Source organism: Neodiprion fabricii, chromosome 4 (assembly GCF_021155785.1).
Source record: "Neodiprion fabricii isolate iyNeoFabr1 chromosome 4, iyNeoFabr1.1, whole genome shotgun sequence".
Classification (NCBI taxonomy): Eukaryota; Metazoa; Arthropoda; class Insecta; order Hymenoptera; family Diprionidae; genus Neodiprion; species Neodiprion fabricii.
In genome coordinates this window covers 1,260,087-1,281,060 of record NC_060242.1, presented here as the reverse complement: position 1 = coordinate 1,281,060, position 20,974 = coordinate 1,260,087, and the positions used below count along the sequence as shown (strand labels likewise).

Below are 20,974 nucleotides of genomic sequence, written 5' to 3'. Positions count from 1 at the left end.
AAAGATAAAAGTGAAGCGAATTTTTCTGCTTCCAAACAGCTTAACCCGTTTGGCTGCTAGCTTCAGCTTCGTCGAGCTGACTGCATCTTCGATCGTTTCGCACGTGTTATGTGGCGATTATACCGATCGACGTTGCAGCCTCCAAATTACTGGATAATGTACAAGTCCTCATTCTCATCTAGCATTCAAGCACACTGCACTGCGATTGTATTATAAGCTATATTATGCTCTATAGCTTTTTTAGCCTTCCACGTTTCGCAGCCTCCGAATTCCATTCCACCGCAATCCTTCGTTCCATTTTACTCGAATCGTATATATAGGTCTAAATGTTGTTGTAATCGTAATACTACATCGCTCTATGTATATCGGTCAATTTTTAATCGACGGGTGTATTTAATTTCGGAGACTGCGATTTGTCGTCACAACGAGGCAGCCTTTCGTTGCTGTTACAGCCGTACTGATCAGATCACGCTGGAAGCTGTAAAAGCAGCCCGCACCTGTGGGATTGTTATATTTGAACACCCTCGACTCACCTGGCAGTTGTTAAAGAAACAGCGTTTAATAATCTGGTTGAATCGTTAATGAAGTATTAAAAGAACAAAAACTCATTGGGTGGTTAAGAATTAATTTTTTTCAAGTATCCCCCCATCAGCAGGCTTTTCGTTGTTAATATTATATAATAGGCGTGAGTGCGTTATCAATCAATCCCAAATGAAATTTTCGTTATTTCGGTTTTAATGATTATACAATATCTATCGACTTGAGTACTCTGTATTAATTAATCCAAATCACTGCCAAGCAAGTGTCACGGGGACACGTGTTTCGATTGTATCAACATCGTCATAGTAGAGACCGCACTCGGAATAGTTTCGTGTTACTTTCATTTGTTTATACTATTCAAAATTCATCGAGTGTTCATAAGTATGCACAGCTCGTGCGGCGGTCTCCGTTTTGAAGATTTACTGATGCATCGATTCAAGCTGTATGACACGGGTTAATTCGGTTTCAGTATAATTAATATGGCAACTGATTAGGGGCATTGGTGGTAATGCGATTGGGTGGCAGGGCGGCTGGAAGTTCATGGTACCTTCAGATCCGAAGAATCCGCGTCCGAGGGGTAAATATTCAAATTCAGCTTCGCTGGCGATTGAGTACACCTGACCTGAAAATTTTATGTGAAAACATTCTTCAACAATACAATCTGCGCCAGACAATTGCACAAGAATGACACAACATGACAATCAATAGGCAATAATCCCTTCATCTCGATCACAAAAGCCACCGTTACAATGACGATCACCCTTGATACGATTTAAAACGAAATCAAAAAAAAAAAACATATTCAGTATGTATCGAGGTGTATGTGTAACATGACCCAACATCCGTGAACACAATTGTTGACAAATCGTATTTACCTTGCCAGTAGTAGCTACCAGGGGCACCAATGAACGCTCTTTTACCATCCTGAAACAGAAGTGAAAAGGACCTCATAAGCTCTGGAATATTACACGCCGATAAACGACTTCCAATTTTTATAGTTTACTAGAATTTTTTACTGGCCATAATGTTTTTTGCCCCCCCTTTTCCTTCAACCGTTTCCAAGCTTCTTATCGTAGAAAGATTTATACTGATTGGATGAGATTTTCAGCTCCGAAGGTCCCCGGTTCACGAGAGATTACGAGAAGACGTGAGGTTACAACGAGGGCGGCGGGGGCCAATCGGGTCGAGGGAAGGAAAGATATTGAAAACCGTTCACCCGTAACAATTTCATTACCAAAGGTTAGTTACTCGAATCCTATGACCAAACTATTTTACATCGTTTCGCATTCGGCGTGAGAGAAACACAGTAGACGAGAGTATAGGTATAATTACAAGACTGTGGGGCGATAAGCAGTTTATTTTCTTGAGCATTCACCTATCATTTGTTAAATTTTATTTTCGTTTTTCCTTTTTTCCTTTGTTTTTTCTTCCTTTCTATCGTTGTCTTATTAAATCACGAACGAATCGCTGCATTCGTTGATAGCCGCCGGTAATGGATCAGTAACGACGCAGTTTCGTCGTTTAGGAAAAATTATCCATTTGTAATGGGCAACAGCTGCCCAAAATTAACCGATAAGTAAACCATTTACTACGCCCTCTTAGTCTTATCGGTAGGCGGCTGAACGATTTAGAAGAAACGAGCCTAGAGTTTCATTTTAAAGGAACATTTCACTTCAAATGATCAAGGGTGCGTCATGAACGTATTTTTTTTTTCCAACCGATCAGTCAAAGACTTCTAAATGGTCGATTTAATTGACAAAAAATAAATAAAAAACAAATAATAAACTGCAGTACGCATCTGATACGTACACTCTCGTTTTACATTTTACACACGAATCGTGACAATCATGAGACCCGTTCAGCGTAATAAAATAATATACGTGAAGAATTTATTGGTCACGCGTCTGGACACAATCGGGCGAATAGTTCTCAGGCTTATTCGGAGCGTAATTCGTATGTGTGTCTAAATACTTAACGCAGCCGTGTCTTCGTATACTAGGACGTACGTCAAGGCGCCGGGCGACGTATGAGGGCTTAAATTTATCAGTGTGAGAAAGCGTTCCAAGTGGTGCTAGAAACGGCCGACACGCAGGACAGACCGCAACCCTTTTGCGTTTTTGTCCTCATCGTCGGCGCGGCGGTTTACTAACGTAATTAAACACTGGAATAAGTGTTGCATATACGCGTCGCATGTTGTGCACTGTGTCTATCTCGTCATTGCACGACGTGTGTGCACGTATAGAACGGAGAAAACGCAGGTCTGCTACCAAAAAATTGCACAGGTTTTTTTTACACCCTTTCTTATACATTTTTACTCACTGAAACCGGGAAATATACTCAAAAAATTCCATCGCGTTAGGTTTTTTCCTTGAACTCGTGTTTTTAGTTTCGTTTAGCGTGAAACTCCCGTTTAACTCGAAATCTGGTATCCTATTCTCGATTCTAAAACTTGGGAAATGAGGAAACGAGGGAAATGGAAATGATTTTTGGACTCAGCACACTCGAATACATAATTTTTATCCAAAAGATCCCACGCAGCTAAAATAGAATATTTATTTGCAGACCCGTGAAATTAATCGGACCACGTGTACTTCCAGCATAAGATTGATCGCGATTTTCGCTATACAGATGAGAAAGGAAAAAAAACATTATTACACTCTAGTCGCGGTAGCTCTCGTGGTCTCATGCCTTCGCATCGCTCCTGTCAAACCCTATTCACCGCAAATGTTTCGCGTAGTTTTGTACACGGAAAGGTAGAAGACGTCGTCGTCGCCGTAGGTTGTTGATACCCCACTTGAAGCGAAACAATGAAACGTGGACGCAGGCATAAATTTAGCATGCGCAGCGGCAACAGCCACCAGCAGTCTCTCGAGTATACATATTTGGCTCTGTTATATTTCAATCTGAGTCCCCTTTTTCTCAGATCGGCGCCAGAGTACAACTCACGTGCATGGGTTCGTGCATCTTGTGTATCGCGTACCTTCCACTACTTCTTGCCCACGTATCGTGTATCGTGTATATCGTGTTCCGCGTCTCCTGTTGCTCCGAAGCGCTCACCGAAGACTGGAGCAGACCCGGTGACCGCTATTGTTCCAGTTGCAAATTTTTCTCGTGTAAGCAAGAGGCCCGCAACTCGCCTCCGCGGGGGGTGCAGGTCTTCCCACTCTCGTCCCTCTTCTCCGAGAGTCTACCGTGGCCGCAACGCGTCCCTCTTCAAGTCCGTCGTCCTGATCTCGCCGTTATTCGGACGTGGAAAATATTTTATCTGCGAACGCATTCGAGTCTGCTTCATGATTTCAGGAAACCATCGTCAGCTCTGGGATCCTGCTCCAGTTCCCCTGGATTCCTCCGCTTCGTCCTCTTCTTCTTCTTCTACTTCTCGGTAAGGCCTGGGGTGGATGCATATGCTAAGCGGCGATACCCGAGAAAGAAGAGAATCGGCGCAGCATGAGACGGTTTCATGGCGCCATTTAAGGAGAGGACATTTCGTTCTGTCACCGTTTCGTGTTCCGCTGTGGAGAGACCACCTACGCGCCTCCCGTTTCAGCGTTACGTTCGCCATCTCCAACGGAGGAGACCTTTGTCTCGGTAAGACTGTCCCTCTTTTATCCCTCCTTGTTTCCCTCGGAAACAAAGCGACAATCCAAGCGTCCCGAGGAACCCTTCCTTCCTTCCTTCCCTTACCAGGATGCAACGGAACCAGCTCCTCGGGGTGCACATCGCTGCGATTCGTCACCGGGGTTCGAGGCGAACCTGACTGCGGTCCTCAGCGCGACGTGGCGCAGCAGACACTTTCCAAACGTGCGGCACAAGCTTTGGCGCATATGGCGATGCACCGTGGAAGAACACTTCCGTTATGCCGTGCGGAGAGACGGGTGGCTGGCTGCCTTCCTTATACCCATTACTACGTGGGACTTGGCAAGGGCTTCGGGCTCGTAAATTCCAGTAAATACGACAAGGAGTCTCCGCATGTATCCCGCAATTTCTCCCCGCGGTAGGTATAATGCTTTTCCCTTGCCGTTTCAACTCTCCAATGCGATGTGCATCCGATTCTCTGTATACGTAGGTACACCGACTGCAGTCTCCGACCGTGGTATCACCCATTTGTCGCGAGGCCACGGCGCTGCCATGGATTTCTCGTAAATTCAACCGCCCCCCCGTAACTTTTAAAACCTTGTCGCCGTCCGTACTAGCTGCGCCGGTGCATCTTTATTACCCTGCTTACCGTCACTGAAATTCTACCACGACAATGGTCTCGGCTGATCTCTCCTCGCGGACGTGCCAATCGACTAGTTTCACGTCGGTAGAGGGATTCGCACATCGTGATAAATTATGACTCGATTGCTCGATGCTCTCTCGACCTGACAACCGCGGTAGGTGGGTGTTGGTAAAAATTTTCGGGAAATTCATTTGCAGAGGAACTGTTACTCGTCTCTCATGTTTGACATACTGCCCCGCCAGAAGAAACGATCGAATGGAGTTGGACGTAGTAAGAGAGTCGAATGCTCGTATTAACATTGAATAAGTGTATAGGCCACTGTGTGACTCAGGTGGACGACTTGCCGGACATGCATTAAACATCCCCACTACAACGGACTACTGCAATTCTGAATTATACATCCTCTGTGAGAGATCGCCGGTCCAGGACTCCATTCCTCCCTGCGGATTGCTCCACAACGCAGCTACCGATGGCTTCTTTGGCGGCGGAGATTCTTCGGCAAACGGTCATGGTTACCTCGCCAGGTGCTTGAGCATCCACCACCATCAAATTCGAATTTTAAGGTACTTGGCGACATTTTTTTAGACAAGGTACTGTAACTCTGTACGTGGTGGGAATGACAAGGAAGGTATACCGGTTCGATTTCTCCGATTTGACCCGGGATAACTTCCTTGTGAGTTCAAAAATGAGGAAATTTACGTTGCGAGGAATGAAATTTTGCCGGTTTAATGCCCACGATTTTCTCCACTCCATCTTTGCGCAACACTTCCCAGTGCATGCATCCAACGGATATGAGAATGAAATCGCCGTATCGATCGCGCGGATCGAATCGATCCCGCCGTATAGATCTGTAAGGAGATAACCATCCTATCTCTAGCTGCATCGGTAAGCTGCGCACCCTCCAGCTGTAACGCGCTTATGTAAGAGAAGCGAATGAAAAAGTTGATTCTTAGCATATACACTGCAGTACCTACCATGTCTGATCGTTTCACTCGTTTCTCATTTTTTACTCCGTATCATGCGGTTGCAGCAATCCTCGATTAACCATCGAGTCCTTCTAGATCGTTTTCAAAGCCGAACAGATTTAGCGCTGAATTTCACGGACCTGCATCCTACACGCGCAAAGGAATTGGAATTCCAGTTGCCACTTTTTTTTTTTCCCAAGAATGGAAGAAAAACAAAACCGTTTCGTCAATGTTCGCGATCGAGAAAGAGTGCAGGAAAGTCCCTCGGTCAAAGCCGAGGAGAGTGATAAATTGATGCGTTTAACCGACCAATTAATTGTCCCCTGTCAAACTTGACGTTCTAAATTCGTAGCGACCGTCTTATCGGTTAACAAGGCATTCCCTGATTGATCAAGCGGCGTGTCTAGCCGCTCTAACCCCGCTTCGTCGCGTATTTAACTCGATCGATTTTACCGATCCCCGATCCATGAGGCGATCGTCGAGCGTGTCGCTTCACGTCGTATCCTTACCTTTGAGAGGGCGGCGCCCAATCCAGCTTGACAAGATCCCTGCCTGTGGTAGCCCGTGAGTCCTGTAACGGAAACGGATAATTATTGCATATTATTCCATTAACCGAATTAAGACACGCGCGCACTGAATGCCAGAGTCGGTATTTCACTCCCACGCAATACTGCCTGTGCAGGCGATGTCCTTATCTGACAATGAGAAAAATTTCCCATTTATGAATGATTTTTATTACAGTATAATATTACACCGTTGCCAGTTCGTCGAAATTCACATTCATTGAATTAATTAATCGCTTTCTCTTATTATTCTTGAAAAAAAATTACACAACGTGTAAGTTTTTTCCTGCTGAATGTTTCCTCCTTGATTATAAAACGTAAAGTCGAAGGGATTCGAGACGATGATCTAACTGGTTTTTCTACCGACGTTGCAAACAGGAAGTGGTTTTCCATCCCGAGAAGTCTCAAATTCTGCAATTACTCATTGTCAGTACGGACTTAGCTGCTCGAACGGAAGTCGTGTATTTATTTCCTTTTTCAGTCGACGCACAAGTTACATTTATATTGTAGATATTTATAACAGTACGTTAATGAGGATCGCGTTTCCTTTAGATTTCACTTCACGATTCGCGATTAATTGCCGTTAATTATTATTAATTACCATTAATACTGCAAGGGTCGAACGTGCCCGAGAATATTACACCTGTAGGGTGTCGTAACTAATATCCCGACATGCAACGTGAGTTATTTAAGCGTTTCAGCGGATTAATGCAGAACATACGATAAGGTGAAAAAATAATTACCCAAATGATTAATTACCGTGATTAGGTAGGTGTATATTTACTTGTGGTATACGGGGTATATTATTACATATACCTATCATACTAAATACCTCACATACTAAATCCAATGTACGAAACGCGCCCTAGCATCTACCTCCACTTCTTTACATATATATTTATATATATACCTACTTTTATCTAGGATCTATAGTATAAATAGTTCTCTTCTTCCGAAGTGCGCGCTACGGTTTGAAAACAAAATTAATAACCCCTCGAAGCGTGGTCCGAAATACTCGAATTACACAACATTAGGCCAGACAAATTTGATCCTCGATTTTTATCCTCCCCGAAAGTTCAAATCACTAAGGCGTTACACCCAGTCAGAAAGCCGAAAAACTGAATTATACAAGAATTTTTCACGAAGAGACGTTATAATTTATTAACATAAAAATTTATATACATATTGGGATAACATTATATATACCTGGACATATATGTATATTATGAAAACGCAATTAAAGTGACAAGAATCGAAGTTTGAAAAATCCGGCAATGGTACGCGTTGTAAATAAATCAAAGTAAAAATTGTAACGTACAAGCACGTATAACAGAAGCTCCGATCGTGTCACGGACGCCTGAGCAGCTTACAGTGCGTAAGCGTACACGTACGTGAATGCATCCGCGTATTAGGAACCCTCGTATGTGTTATAAACGCGATATCGTATCCGGTAAGACTGGCCTTTCCGAGCGTGCATAATATGCATTATACACGAGATAAAATATATTTTACACAGCCGCTAACGGATGACCGTGCAGACAGACGTAAAGACGAACGAGCACTCGCAACTCAATGCCGACTCTCTCTGCCTACGGTGCAATAATATCAATCAGAGTGCAGCGTAGAGCTCGCTTAATTATTACAAATGTATTAAAAGTCGTGTTTATACTCTAATGCTTCGCCATTGACGCGTCGTGTCTATTATACGGTATAAGAAACGATTGACGTTTATTTTTAGCAATTAGTATGCGTTCCAACGCGTGCATTGATCTTTCTTCGCTTCGATCAATCCCGTTTTCCCTGAGGGAATAATTGATCAGTGTATGTCTGTATATGTATAGCTGGTTTACGGATCGTCCAATGTTTAAAATCTATACCATACATCGATAGAAACGATCTTGGATGGAATATTTGTATGCGTTGAAACGTTTGGTCGGCCGATGATTTTGTCGTATTTAAAACAGATATTGAAAACCTCTCGTCGATTCAATTTCCTTGCTTTTATTTCTGTCTTTAAGTCTTTGAGTCTCCGAAACGGATACACACTTTGATTTCGAGGGAGAATTTTGAACGCGCAATTAATATAAATCGTTTTATCCCCTTTATATCCGCGGAGCAGCGATTAAACGGTACAAAGTTATTTATAAAAATGTATCTCGTTGCGCCGAGGATAGAATTTCTCGGTGAGAGAAAGAGCTATTCTTGAATTAACGGGACGACAGTAAGGCGATTCCGATTCTGGAACCGGGACGATTCCGTTCCCTCGGGATAAATTTGTTAAACCCCGCGTCTGCAGCAGCCTCGCTCGTAAAACGCGGTCGAAGTCAGATCAAAGAGTGAGATGGAACTTGCCGTGCAACTCGGAAGTTGCAACTTGACGTTGACCAGAGCTTAGCAGGGGGTGAATTACTGCCGCGGCATGCACCTTGCATTACGGCTCGTTTGAGAGATATATCAATCGCGGAAGAAGCGCGTGATCCCGAGGGAATGCGAATTATTCACTCAACGCGCGTTTGCCTCGCGATTCGCCATATTCGCGTACAGAGAATAAGAAAGCGGAATGAATGAACTCTCTGATAATTATACGCAGAGGTTCGCGGAGACGACGCGTTAAGTAAAGTTGACTGCGTGAAACGCGAATAAAATTTTCAGGATCGAGATGCACGCGTGTTATTTTATATATAAGTATATGCGTCAGTAATATTAATCACTCGAGACGTGGAGTTGCGAAAACGTTGCGTAAGCGGTACAAGTTAAAGGGAGTGCGGGACGAGCTGTGAATTGGTAACCAACACTGATGAATTGTAATTAAAGTAAAGGAGCTTGCGCGGTTTTACACTCGCGCGAAAGCTCTGGGTTGAGCCGTTTCAATCGTAATTTTTAAGCGAGATCAAGTGTCTCTGAATGCGACTCCGTAATTAACGCTGTCAACTGTGAAGCGAGAGCTGTCGATCCGACCGCAAGCTCTCGTATTAATTACACGGGCCTGCGAAATGTAACTTTCAATTTCTCCCTTAAATTAATAACGATATTTCTTTACACGGTACGCGAAGATTTATTTTTACGCAAGATATGCATATTTACAGATTTTTTTTTACAACAATTTTTACGAAGAAATAAAATACGATGAATATAAAACTGAATGTTTAGGTTAGGAAGTGAACAGCATTAGTTTTAAACAAGACTTAAGAGACTAGATAAATCAGAAAGAGTTTACGATATCTTTTTTTACTTTCTTCGAAACTCCTGTTCAATCTTTTTTTCTTGTATTTTCTATACAAATTAGAAATACAATATTATATTTCAAATATCCTCAACGCGATATGAATTTTTCTTCCGCTTTTACCGTTTTCACACTCATTCGGTTTATTCGCAGAAATTTAGTAATCGTAACGACGAATAACTCTCTAAAAATGGCTCTCAACAGATCACTCGGTGGATATTTTTCTCTAGCGATATGTTCGAAGCAAAGCCGTGATTTTGATTCGTGCCTCGAGTTCAACGCGATATTAATTTTTCGCGACGAAGTAGCGGAAACCGATACCTACGGTGCCTGTATGTAAATAACTCGGAAACTTGTACCGGCTATGAAAGGACAGAAGTGGCGTTACTTTTTTAAATTCATACATAACACGGGCGTAAATCACTGCACACGTGGCATAACGTTGAATTCTACGACCGCGCAAGTCTAGCTTTACCGGATACCGAAGGGATAAAACCAAAGACCGGAAACACGGTTTGCGAACCGTAGTCAAAGGGTGAAAAAAAAATTGCACGACTCTGCAGCTTGATCGAAGAAAAAATTGAAAAAATCCTTTTTCCGGACCTCGATGGTTGGAACTTGCGCGAAAAATGTCCGCATCGACGGTGTGCCGATACAGAGACTCGATGCGATGGGTATTCTCCGATTTCCGATTCTCTCTATCGATAGCGATCGAGCCGGATACGCTCGAAGAAAGACGCCAATGCCTATCAATAAGACACACGCATTGAACCGGCGCGTATAATCGTCCGTTCGACCGCACGCAGCGACGCTGAAGGGATCGAGATATTCTTAGTTCTGCAGCATCTTCATCTCCCCATTGTTCCTCGATCCTGGCATCGTTGCGTTATACGTAAACTCTCGGGGGCCGAGTTTAAGTTCCGAAATTGGAAAGTTCCGAAAGCGTCTAATTCCGAATTATTTCATATAGGGAAATATGAAGTGAAGGAATCAAATTTTTACGGAGCAACGAAGTTTCGATTGGTCGGAAAGCCGATTTCGGAATTTCGGAATTTCAACCCCGTACCTAAAACCGCGATCAAAAGCTCCCTACATCGTACGAGGTATCTGGACCATTTCGAGAAGTGACAACGTACCGTGCGTCGTCCGACCCTTCCCAACAAAGAAAACATCCTCCTTCCGCAGCTAGTCCCGAGACTGTTAGAAACAGTCGGCGGTATTAACTCCGGTGTTTTCTGAAGCAGGGTGAAAATTGTGAGGGGGCGGGACGAGGTCGAGTTTCCCGTGACGGTCCCGCGACCTGGGGGGTCCGCGTGGGCCCTGCGTGCAGGGTGAAAGGGCCCGAACGGCTTCCGCGGGGCTGCCGACAGCTGCGGGGCCGCGATCAAAGCCGGAACGGAGTGCCAGGTCCCGATAAGCCGGCGGTCCAGCCTCGTCATCGAAGTGTTTTGACTTCTCTATCGGCGAGCGTGCAGATAGGAAACTATACGGCTCAAATTGTCTGGGAGATCGGAGGGCGGAAAAAGCGTCGTCGCTCAGGCGGTTGGGGAGCCCGATTTTAAGTGGCCCGTACCCTCGAACATGCGGGAAAAAGTATCCTCCATCTCTGTTACTCCTTACGCAGCGAGGCTCGGGGCTCTCGAGTACCTTGAAAAGTGCGACGCCGTTCCGTCGCATGGCAGGAAATATTTCGTTACGGTTAACGTTTACGGCATCTTGCTGCGGGGTGCGTCAAACGAGGGTGCCGAATATGCCATATGCGTCGTTTATCCGGAAATTTGAAATTTGGGAAACAGAGTCGAGACCCGTGAACCGTTTGCCTCTTATGAGAAGTATCGTTGGACGGATGTTACCGACCGAAAGTGAGTCTCGGTGAGAATATTGAACGCTTTGCGATGAGATGAAAATTCGGAAGAAATCTATCGCGAACGTCAGCGATAAGATAATTCGTTTTCAATAAAAATAATGCCGAAAAGTTGTTAACAAATTGTTTGAACAAAAATTTGTGCAACACATCTCTCGTTCACCGAAATTCCCCCTCCAAATTTCATCGACATGAAACCCACGGTACCGTGTACAGCGTATTTCAATTTTCCTCCTTCTCTTCCACATTTTAAATACACGCCTTGCGTTAGAAAAAACCTCATATAAAGCTTCTGCCCTGCGTTTTCTCAGGGACGATAAACGGAGTGGTAAGAAAAAGAAATGAAGAAGTAAATAGAGAAAGAGAGAAAGAAAAAAAGATTGTTTAGGCGCACCGTGCATCATGTTGGGCTGCTGCACCGGTAGCTAACAGACATATTTACCCGGCAAGGTCAGGGTGAGTATATCCAGACAGAAAATGTTTCTAGTTTGTCTGTCAGCGACGATATAGTTGCTCCGGGTACCTTGTATATAATAAGCTTTATTTTACCTCGGCTAAAACAGGCACGGAATATTTCGTCCTGCGGTTCTCGACGCGCCGGAACCATAATAACCTAACCGTCGGTTCAGCGACTGCACCGGACGTTTCCTTATCTTGAAACGTGGAAACCCTCAAATTGGTTGCAAATTCGTACCCCCAACTTATAGATTAATTCCTAAAAACTAAATTCCCATGAAAGAACAAAAAAAAATGGGAGTTTTGGTTGATTTTGCGTAAAAGACTTTGTAACACCTCTTCTATTACGATTGTGACCTATTTTTTCACCCTCCGTACGCTAACCTGGTTTGTGATCCGCGGTAAATTGATGTTTGACAAAACGAAGAAAAACAAACAAATAAAAATCGTGCTTGCCGAATGTAAATTATGTCCTAAATACCGAAACGTCGTTATTAAAGCGTCCAAGATTTCACATGTAATTATATCAGAAGCAATATTCTCATTCTGTTCTTTTCTTCTTTTGTTTCTTCCTATTTACCTTTCTCGCGCGAAAAGAAGCTGCTGTGAATACTGCAATTCACCTTAAATTATTGGCAATTTAACTTGATACTCACTCGTTCTGCAGGGTGAGAATTCTTTCGAACCGCTAAAACTGTGGCTGGTAATGTAGCAAGTGCCGACCGGTTCTCGTGCCGCGAAGGAACTGGTGAACCATAAGTACCTCGGTGCACAGGCCTAAAAAATAAATCAAACAAATCTATTATTAACTATTAAGAAACAGTAATAAATTTATCAGCGTTTCGGTATACTAATAACATTTCATACCGTTTCTGATACATTTTTACTCACTGAAACCGGGAAAAATACTCAAAAATGAACACGAAATGTTGAGTACATTGCGTAAAGAAATTGTTTGTCTAATTTTATAAAAAAATACTGTTTAGTTCATCGTAATGAGATGGTGGTTTTTTTTTATCGTTATGCTTTTTCTTTACGCAAACGCCTTGTATTCTGCAAAAATATTGTACACGTGACGGAGGTAAATGGAAGTGATTTTTGAATTCAACACATTCGAAAACATAATATTGTAAAATATTTTTTTGCAGACCTGTGTGATTCACAGTGATTCGATCGGCAGAAAAAAATATCAACCGCAGGCTTATACCGATTTTCACCGTGCGGTAAAAAAAAATATGAAAAAGAAGAGCAATAAAATCGTGTTCAAAGTCGAGTCTCCGGTTTGACCGTGACTCCGAAAAGATGAGAGAGCCAGGCTTTTCGGGTTCAATTACATTACATTGAAACGAGTTTATACGAGGACCGGCAAGGCTGCCGCGACACTGTGCGATAACTTTTACAACATACACAGTCGAAGCCTAGCGTCGATCCGAGCCAAACACATCACAGGATATATCACTGCCGCATTTAGAACATGCGTTATTAACGTTGACGTGGTCGACCGTGTGTAAATATATATATATATATATGTTTGAATGTGCGCGGCTACGCGATGCCCACACGTATTGTAATAACGCTTGGTTTCTTCAAACGATCGGCTGGACGGGACCCCGAAACCGGGGTTATCGCATTATCCGAATCAGTGTAGCCTGACCGGATCTGAAACCTCCTCGAAGCTCCGTATTAAAGAAGAATTCTCATGCATAGGTGACTATTACCGAGCAGTCCCAACCCCGTCGTTACGATCTGTAATACGACGGCTCAAGAGTTTCGATTTTCGAACCTTTTCTTCCTTCTCCTCCGGGTCAGACGATATTAAATTTGAAGAGCCGAAATTACGACCTACGCAAGCCGAGCTGGTAGTTTATTTTTTTTTCTTTTTTTTTTATCTCTACCGAGGCTTACGACACACTCGAAGTTAAACGAAAGCTCAGCATGTGCCGCTACTTGTTGTTGCCAGTTATAAATACGAACGACACCGTATGTTTGCCCGAAAATCTTGAGACTTGAACAACTCGAGGACGATTCTAATCTTTTTTTTTTTTCCTACTTAACCGGGTCCTGTTTTCAAGCCTCTTCCTCATACGGATGGCAACGTAAAACCCGAGAGGATCTTCGAACCCTCACAATCAGTGCTACCGCACAATTTCCGAGAAGTTTGCAAGTCCTGAAAAACTCTGACGCTGGAAATTGATCACGGCTTATAAGAGTCTCTATAAACGATGACGATGGCGATGATGATGATGATGATGATGACGATGGAAAGGTCGAGCTGTAAAATGTTTTATTTTCATGCGATAAAACGTCCGGCCGGGAGTGAGAACTTTGCTCCGTAGATAAAAATAGCTTAAAAAGTCGAGATGACGCGAGTTAAACTTCGTGCAACGTACAGCGTGCAAGGAGCCAAATATCGTCGAACGTTACCCGATTGTCCTCCGACTTTATCGCACTCCGAAATCACGTCGTCGTCGTTGCGTCGAAGCCACTTTCACTCCACGCGTGCAATTAGTCTTTGTGCACCATTACACAGAGATCCGCATCCCGGGCAGACGTCTCTTATCTATCGATAACGCGTCCGTCTTGTCCGTCCGGCTGCTCCTGCCACGAAATCATGTAGCTCAGCTTTTCAACCCACACAGTGAGATACGATTACTCGATGCTGGACACTGGACGTCGCAGTCGGACTGACAATGAAAGAGTTCTAGAAACGCAACGGCGTTTTACGCTTCCGACGCCTTTCCGAACGGCGATAATGTTTTCGGAAGCTCTCGGAACTTTTCAAATTTGAAACCTCGACCCGGCCCCGATATTTGAATAACGAGAGTCGTACGCAGCTGCGGCTTCATAGACAGGGACTCCCAAGTCCCCGTTCCGTGAGGTCGCGCGTCTAATTCTGCAGACAATCAGATAAATTGGCTCAAACGACGACGGACCCGGAGAGCCTCGTTACAATTTATTCCGGCGACGCGGTCCAACCCCGAAGCGAGAGGGAGAGCAAAAACGAGACGAAGAAAGCTGAGAGAGAAAAGTCTGACGAGGATTTAAAGAAGGACAAAGAAGAACCGCAATTTATCCATCGCGCTCGTCTAAGCTCCCAAGAACCAGAAACGGGTGCGGCTCTGCCAGTCGAACTCCTACCGCAATGAATCATCTCTGTTATACCGTGCCGTATGCTGTTAAATGAGTTTTCGATGCTCTTATTATTGTTACTATCATCCTCGTTGTATTAACGTCGTTATTATCTCCGTTGTTCTATGCGAGTCGTTATGGTCCGTTTGTCGTTCTAGTCGCGTGGTGCTTCTCTTCTCGGTCGGCACTGATTAATTAATAAACCAAGAAACTCCGAGTGCCTGGTATCACGTTACACGCAAAGTCCTCGTACTTGCGTCAAATACTTATCTGCTGCGCTACGCGTAGAACCTACTCGCTCAACTTTAGTCTGGATAAAGCAGCTGGATTTTCTTCAGAAAAAAAAGCGAGTAGAAATAAGAGAGGATTGTACGAAAGAAAAAGCGGAAAATCAAACTCACACGGTGCGATCCGGTTTCAATTACGGCGATGGTGATTATAATAATATGATCATCCAAATATATCTGATCGATGTAATATGAAATAACTTCAAGAACTTTCGTGCTTCGATAGTTTCACAACTCTGAACGCCTTGAGGAAAGATTGTTTCTTGAAGCTGGGCATTATTTTGCGGGCTAAAATAAGCCGAATAGAGAGAAGGGATGCGGTAAGACAAAAAGGAGAATTTCAGTCCGTCCAAACCAGAGCCAGAACCAACAAATAAGCCTCGTTATTTATTGACGGCTATGCGAAGAAGAATTTCGGACAATCTGTCGAAGGAAGAAGAAGAAAAAAAAAGACCTCGTACCAATTTTAGTATCGGTTATTATCAGGTTTGTTTGATATTTTGTTTTCCGATTTTTATGATTTCTTTCCGTCTCTCCTTCTTCTTATTCTTCTTCTTATTTCGGATTTTACGCCACTCGGTTCGAGAGAATAAAATGAATAAACAACGGTGACCCGACGAGAGGAACCACTGAGATGAAGCGCGATGTACCAAAAGGAAGCGAAAGTTATTTCGGTCCGTGAATGAGGTCATCGGTGTCGACTGCACCCATGAGCTTAGGCGTCTTGACTACTAGGTAGCAGGGTTCGATGTTTGAAAATCAACAGAGTTGGCCGTGGGTGTGGGTGGAGCGTACCTTTATTACACCGACGGGGCTATTTCGACCCGTTTCGTTGTAAAACACATACGAAGGTTGGCCGTAGCCGCGGCTGCAGGACGATCGATTCGAGAGGTCCTGACACCTCTTCCACGGGGAAATAAACTAACTTCGACGCGAAAAATGTTCGCCTCTCGGGACTCCTGAGTCCCTTGACGCGTTTTTAACCCCGTCTCTCTTTTTCTCCCTCTCTCTTTTCCTCTCTCGCCTGAAAATGGGCTGGTAATGACCGATCGTAAAACGAGTCTCATGCGGCTCAGTTATACCGACTTTACTGACTTACCATGTGCCCTTTTACGGAAGAGGAGTTCGCGTTATTGTTCCATTTCGCAAATAATCGTTGCGTAACAATAGCCGAGATAATTTAACGCCCCGCGCACGGTTCGGAAATTAACCTCGGCTTGTAATTACCGTTATTACACTGGCGAATGATCTTCTCCCAGTTTAGCAATATTATTATCTCACGTGTAGGTAAGCGCCGGCTTCTTTTCCTTTTTTATTTCCTCTTGCTTCTCCGCGGCATGAAATTAATACATTCGTCACGTGCTCGAGCAGCTCGACGTCGCTGCGAGTGTAAAAAACGAATGATCGTTGTGCCTCACTTCCGGTCGATGGGAATTCCTGACTCACCTGTCACACGGGAATTCCGCTTTTAGCTTCACGAAAGCAGGGGCAGCGCGACCCTCGGCCGATAACACGAATCAGGAGGAGAAAAAAGGAAAGAAATTCCGAGTTTCTATTGAAATAAATAAATTTCGACTCTGTACATCGAGTAATAACCGAAATCTTTATTTATTACTTATAATTTGTATTATCGATTCTTTTACTTTTATAGTTTGTTATTAATTATTAGTTTCGAATAAAACTAACTTGACTGCAGAACTGAAGTTCGTTTAGTTGTTATTTACAATAAATGTTTGAGAAAATAGGTAATTTTTTTTGAAATCCGAAATATCGTTTTGGTTTCTAAAAAAGCAAATTTTACCCGATAAAACTATTCTTCGACTTATCAGTTACGTGGAAGAAGTCAAAATTTGACATCTAGAAACCCAAAACTGAAAACTCGTGTTCATCGGTGTAACCGATCTAACCTCTCGAAGGTTCTTCTTATCTAATTTCCAAAATTTTCCGCCTCACCATCGACGATATTGTGTTACACCTGTCGCCGTGCCAATTGCCGAAAGTCGAAAGTAAAACGCATCCGTGGTAATTTTCGTATTAGTCCAAGTTTCAAAGTTGAGTCGTTCGCGGTTGAGTCACTCGGCTTCGTCGCGCCGAGAACGGCGGACTCTGAGTCAGGCATTATTTATACCGTAGTTATTCTTCGCGATGTCGGGGTATCAAAAACTCTTTCGCAAAACGGCGCCCTCTTTTTCCTCTTTTCCGATTTTTGCCGCAATTACGACGTTTCGCAAGTAGGTACATTGCTCGTGAACCACTGCAACCAGCAACCACCTCTTACCGAACCGCAAATTGTTCCTCGTCACGACGATTCCGCAGTCTCCGGTACCGCAATGAAGGAGCACCGACGCCGATCGGGGGAGAAAAACCGACCGTTTAGCGGGCGTCGCAATTTGTCCAGCGAGGACAAAACACGCGGAGGGAATGCCCATTGTCTCGGGACGCCAAATTAGCTGCCCGCTGAAATATACAAACATACACGAGCGGCCGATTCGCCGATTCGACAACCTTTTTCGCCAAACCGCAGACTCGCGTTGTATGTTTCAAGCAATACGCGTAGACGCTCAGCGGTGCGAATTATTGGGCGTAATCTTTGGCGGGAAGATACAAGGAGAGGGAAGATAAAAGGGGAAGGGAAGGGTTCCGGGTTACAAGACTCTGCTCTCAGAGAGGGTCGCCGGGGTCGCAACGCCGGCGCCGATTGTATCCTTCTATTTTTCACCGCGTTCTTTAATCGATGCGTTTTTGCCGCGCGATACTCCCGGCATACGTCCCTCTTCACCCTCACGGATGTTGGTATCTCCCTGGTCCCGAGGCAGGTATAAGCTTTGCCGCGAACAATTTTATCGCCTGCAAACTTCAGGCTGCCCGCTCCGCGATCCTTGGTTATACATGTATCCTCCCGACGATTGTTCGCCCTTTGAACGCTTCTTCTTATTCGAGCGAAGAGGAGGAGAGGACGACCGTTTTTGTACCGGGGGCCGGTATTCAAGATCGTCCAGAGAGCTCTGCCTGCGACCATGCAGCGATTGTCTCCGCGCTTTCGACCATCCTTGGAATCGATTCCCGATTTCCTCTTTCGTACTTTATCCCCTTGTAACAAACTCCGCCGAACAAAGATTCATCCGATAGCGCGTCAAGGTAGATTCTCTCTCAATTTTTTTTACACCGCACCGATAATTCAGTCTTGATGCACAAGAAGATCCGTGGATCGGGTATAACAAATTATAAAAAAAAAAGAAAAAATGCTCCCGTCTTCTCGAAAGTCCAAAATTCTTCTCTGCTCTCCGCGTTGTCCTGTTCCTCTCACATGCGTAACCGCATAAGAAATATAGTGATTGTGAATTAACCCCCGCCAGTGGTGACAGTCGGGTTAGCGTACGGCGAACAAGAACTCGTACGTAGAAAGACTGTAAGCAGCACGCTGCAGCTGCGCTGCTCGAGGGTTTCGAAGGCGCGAGAAGAGTGGCCGGCTTATCAAAGGCGATGAAAAAGCACTCCGAGCAGAGCTTGGATTGATAAATTGATAAATTACGAGTGCGATATTATTACACCGTGGCACTGCGGCGGAGGATTAAATGGAAATGAGCGGATAATGGAAGTAGTAATAAAAAAGTAGCAAGTAAAATAGTAAACCAGACTGAAAATTTGTGTTGACCGGTGTAATTGAAATGAAAAGAAAAAAAAAAAAAACGTAAAAATAATAAAAAGTCTGAGAACTCGGCGTGCCTGATACGTAATAAATTTTTGAGACAACCTTGCAGAAGCAACGAGTATACATCTACGTATACTTAATATTTAGAAGGCTTAACGCATCCTGACGGCAATGACTCTTCGACACGTGATGCGAATAGCTTCTTTCACGTTCGTTTCACATCGCGCGTCCGCCACGACGATTCGTTGAAAAACTTACCGATCGATCGGTTGGTTTTTTTTTTTTTCTTCAATTTATTTTTTTCCTTTCTTGTTTCTACAATTTCGTGGAGCTCGAAACGTGAAGCGAAATTAATCACTCAATTATATTATATTATACGCGCATATTTTTCATCGTTAATAAAACACGGCTACGGTGCGATTGCAATTGATACGGTAGCAGGCTGTAATATATCCGCGGTGCGAGTGTGAGTTTTGCATTTTTTAATTGCACACATCGCACACGCGGGACACGGAGATCTGAATTGCTTGGGAAGATTGCGCCTTATACACACGGAGAAGAATGCCTCGGCACATTCTGATCTAAGTAGATAATTCTAACATTAACCGGGGAATGTTATACTGGTAAACCTGTCAACGGGTCTTACACGGAAAATCACCAGCGAGTCGAGAGAGACTGGAAATAGTGCGAACAAGGTGGTGTGCGCATCGCGCGAATGTCAACGGTGTGGTTAACCCATTCGTTTTTTTTTCTTTTTTTTTTTTTTACACCATAGCGTACAATCTTGATTTTCGAATTTTATACGATTTTAATTATGGTAAAAAATAATTGTCAAGTACGCGAAACAGGGATTAGATTTTCTGACGAATCGATTGCCGCTATTTATTTATTTACATTATTATCATATTGCGAGAAAAGCGGAAATTTTGGAGAAGACAACAAAATCCATTTCTGAAACACCTTCAGAACATCTCAATATCGTCGAAAAAGTGTTTCTTTACCTAAATAAAGGCATTCCGAGTCAATATTTCCGTTTCAAAGTAAACGGGTTAATATCTCGTGCGTGTAAAAGTTTGTGAGGCTATAATTCCTACGTCGTAGTTTCCGTCACATAATTATCAATGAATTACACAAAGTTATACGAAAACATTCGTTGAATCAAAAACCGCTTAAAAAACGACTCTCGACTGATCCCGAACCAATGTTATTACACCCGAAAACTTCAAACATACATTTCGAGGATCACAGACGTTGACGACGCTCGTTCCAAACCATCAAAATTGAAACCACTTAACGTCGCTTGGAAAGAAGATACAAATCGACACTCAACCATATAACGTCATGCGTATGTCCATGTCTTTTTTTTTTTATGGTAATTTATCGAGTGCTGACGATTTATTTTCATCGTCTAGCCGCGCAACCAGTCTCTCATCCGCGTTGTAACACGTCCTCCGCGATATCAAGAAGGTTATTTCCACCACGTGTGACGAAATTTTTACCCTGCGTTGAGCAGGTTGCAGCTTATTCCCGATGCATTAATCTTTATCGAATCTTGATACTGAAACGGCGTGAAACGGTTCCAATATTTAACGAAGTGAAAGGCGCTTTCTTACGCGAGGAATTGATCCAGGAAACGTCTCGTGATTGATGCAAGTTCGCCGCTTGCGGACTGTGGTGCTGTGCAACTGTTTTTTTACGCGCGTGACGGGAGTTGTAGGTATAATGTAAATGTTGAACCGCGAAGGGATCATCGCGTTGTTGCACATGTGCACGTGCCGACGAACGGATAAGGGCGGTGCTGTTCACATCAGAGGGACCGCTAAGTCTGTCGGTGGAACACGAGCCGAAGGCTAAAAGATCTTCGCGGTGGATTGGTACCGAGGCAGGACGCTAATGAGAAGTATTAGGCGGCTCATCACGGCTACGCGTGTCTATCCTTGCGTGGATTCCGCATTGCGATATTGCGGGAATACCCAGAACAAGATACGGTTCAGATTTGCCGCTGGTCCAGCCAGCCGTGCGAAAGACCAGCGCAGAGTTACAGGACTCTTTCACGTTTTGCGTAGTCAGGTCCGT

General features: G+C 43.9%; 1 protein-coding gene across 2 annotated transcripts in view; it reads right to left on the bottom strand.

Moving 5' to 3' along the window:
• The window catches only part of LOC124180996 (integrin alpha-PS2), a 48,611-nt gene that overhangs the window by 8,191 nt on the left and 19,446 nt on the right, over nucleotides 1-20,974 (bottom strand). The window contains exons 4-7 of one of the 2 annotated variants that reach the window (XM_046567042.1): nucleotides 12,487-12,607; nucleotides 6,234-6,295; nucleotides 1,416-1,464; nucleotides 1,088-1,162 (exon numbers count right to left, since the gene is read on the bottom strand). In XM_046567042.1, coding sequence (XP_046422998.1) covers nucleotides 1,088-1,162; nucleotides 1,416-1,464; nucleotides 6,234-6,295; nucleotides 12,487-12,607 — 307 coding nt within the window. The remainder of the gene's footprint in view (nucleotides 1-1,087; nucleotides 1,163-1,415; nucleotides 1,465-6,233; nucleotides 6,296-12,486; nucleotides 12,608-20,974) is intronic. The other variant, XM_046567043.1, reaches the window with a different exon arrangement.